A 1,167-nucleotide genomic window follows, 5' to 3' on the forward strand; every position below is an offset into this window, starting at 1 on the left:
CCGGGGAGGTGTGTGGGGGTAAGGCGGGGAAGACAAAGAGGGAGGGGGTGGGTGGGGAGGATGGCGGCAGAGACGGAGAAAGGAGAAGGAGGCTAGGGCGCGGCGGCCGGCACGCCACGCCTGAGCACAGGCGGCGCGCCCGCTCCGCCGCCCACCCGACTACGTAAAACTAGAAGATGAAACCGCGTCCGCCCCGCGCCTCACCCGCCAGCACCAGCTTGACCTTCTGGCCCCCCGACAGCCCCCGGATGGCGTTGTGGGCGGCGATGTCTTCCTCCAGCCCAAAGTCGGCCAGGTGGCCCAGCACCGCCCCCGTGGACAGCGGGCGGTAGTTGCGGAAGTTGGCCAGGCGGGCGTCCATGTCGTTGACCTGCGGTACGGGAGGTACGGGCGGCACAGCTGGCGTGGGTGGGCGAGCGGGGGCAATGCACGATGTGGGGCGGTACCGGCAGGCGGTACAGGCGGGCGGCGCAGGCACGAGGCCAGGGCACGGGTGGGGTGGGAGGCAGGCGGCGGTCAGCACGGCCTTGCCAGCCAGCAGGCAGGCCCTGGCCTCCACTCACCCACCCATGCACACACACACAACACACATACACACAACAACAAAACAAAACACCGCCATGACAACAATTTGTTATTCACAGCCCGCCCCCATGTGTGAGGCCACCCACCATCTTCTGGTACCCCTCCTCAATCAGCTCCGCCCGCCCCTTCCATGTGTTGTTGCGCGCGCTGTTGGGCTGCCCCACCCACACCACCTCGTACTCGTACTCCTTGCGCGCCATGCGCCTGCGGGGTGTGTGGGGTGTGTGGGGGGTGGTGTGGTGTGGGGCGAGGCAGTGATCACGGGAGAGGCAGGGGAGGGCAGGTGGTGTGCGGGAGAAAGGGGAGGGCAGGGGAGGCGGCAGCCCGCGCTGGCGCCCCACGACAATGCGGGCAGCGCCTCCCACAGCGCCCCCAGCAATACCGCTGCCATTACCGGCAGTACCAGTACAGTACCGGTGCAGTACCAGAAGTGGTACCGACCTGGAGTTGAGGTAGTCCACCATGCTCTTGCCCGACGCGATGGCCGCCTCCCGCGCCGCCACCTCCTCCTCTGTGAGCTTCACCGTCGCCTTCTCCAGCGCCTCGCGGTCGTCGCCGTCGGCGTACCTGGTAGGCGGGAGA

The 1,167-nt window shown here is 68.0% G+C and overlaps 1 protein-coding gene across 1 annotated transcript in view; it reads right to left on the reverse strand.

Moving 5' to 3' along the window:
- CHLNCDRAFT_140022 (hypothetical protein) overlaps window positions 1-1,167 on the reverse strand; it is a gene marked incomplete at both ends in the record, with an annotated part of 3,893 nt that overhangs the window by 341 nt on the left and 2,385 nt on the right. The window contains 3 exons of the mRNA XM_005843655.1: window positions 215-370; window positions 672-789; window positions 1,027-1,127. Of these exons, the coding sequence (XP_005843717.1) occupies window positions 215-370; window positions 672-789; window positions 1,027-1,127 (375 nt within the window). The remainder of the gene's footprint in view (window positions 1-214; window positions 371-671; window positions 790-1,026; window positions 1,128-1,167) is intronic.

Source organism: Chlorella variabilis, assembly GCF_000147415.1.
Source record: "Chlorella variabilis unplaced genomic scaffold CHLNCscaffold_28, whole genome shotgun sequence".
NCBI lineage: Eukaryota > Viridiplantae > Chlorophyta > Trebouxiophyceae > Chlorellales > Chlorellaceae > Chlorella > Chlorella variabilis.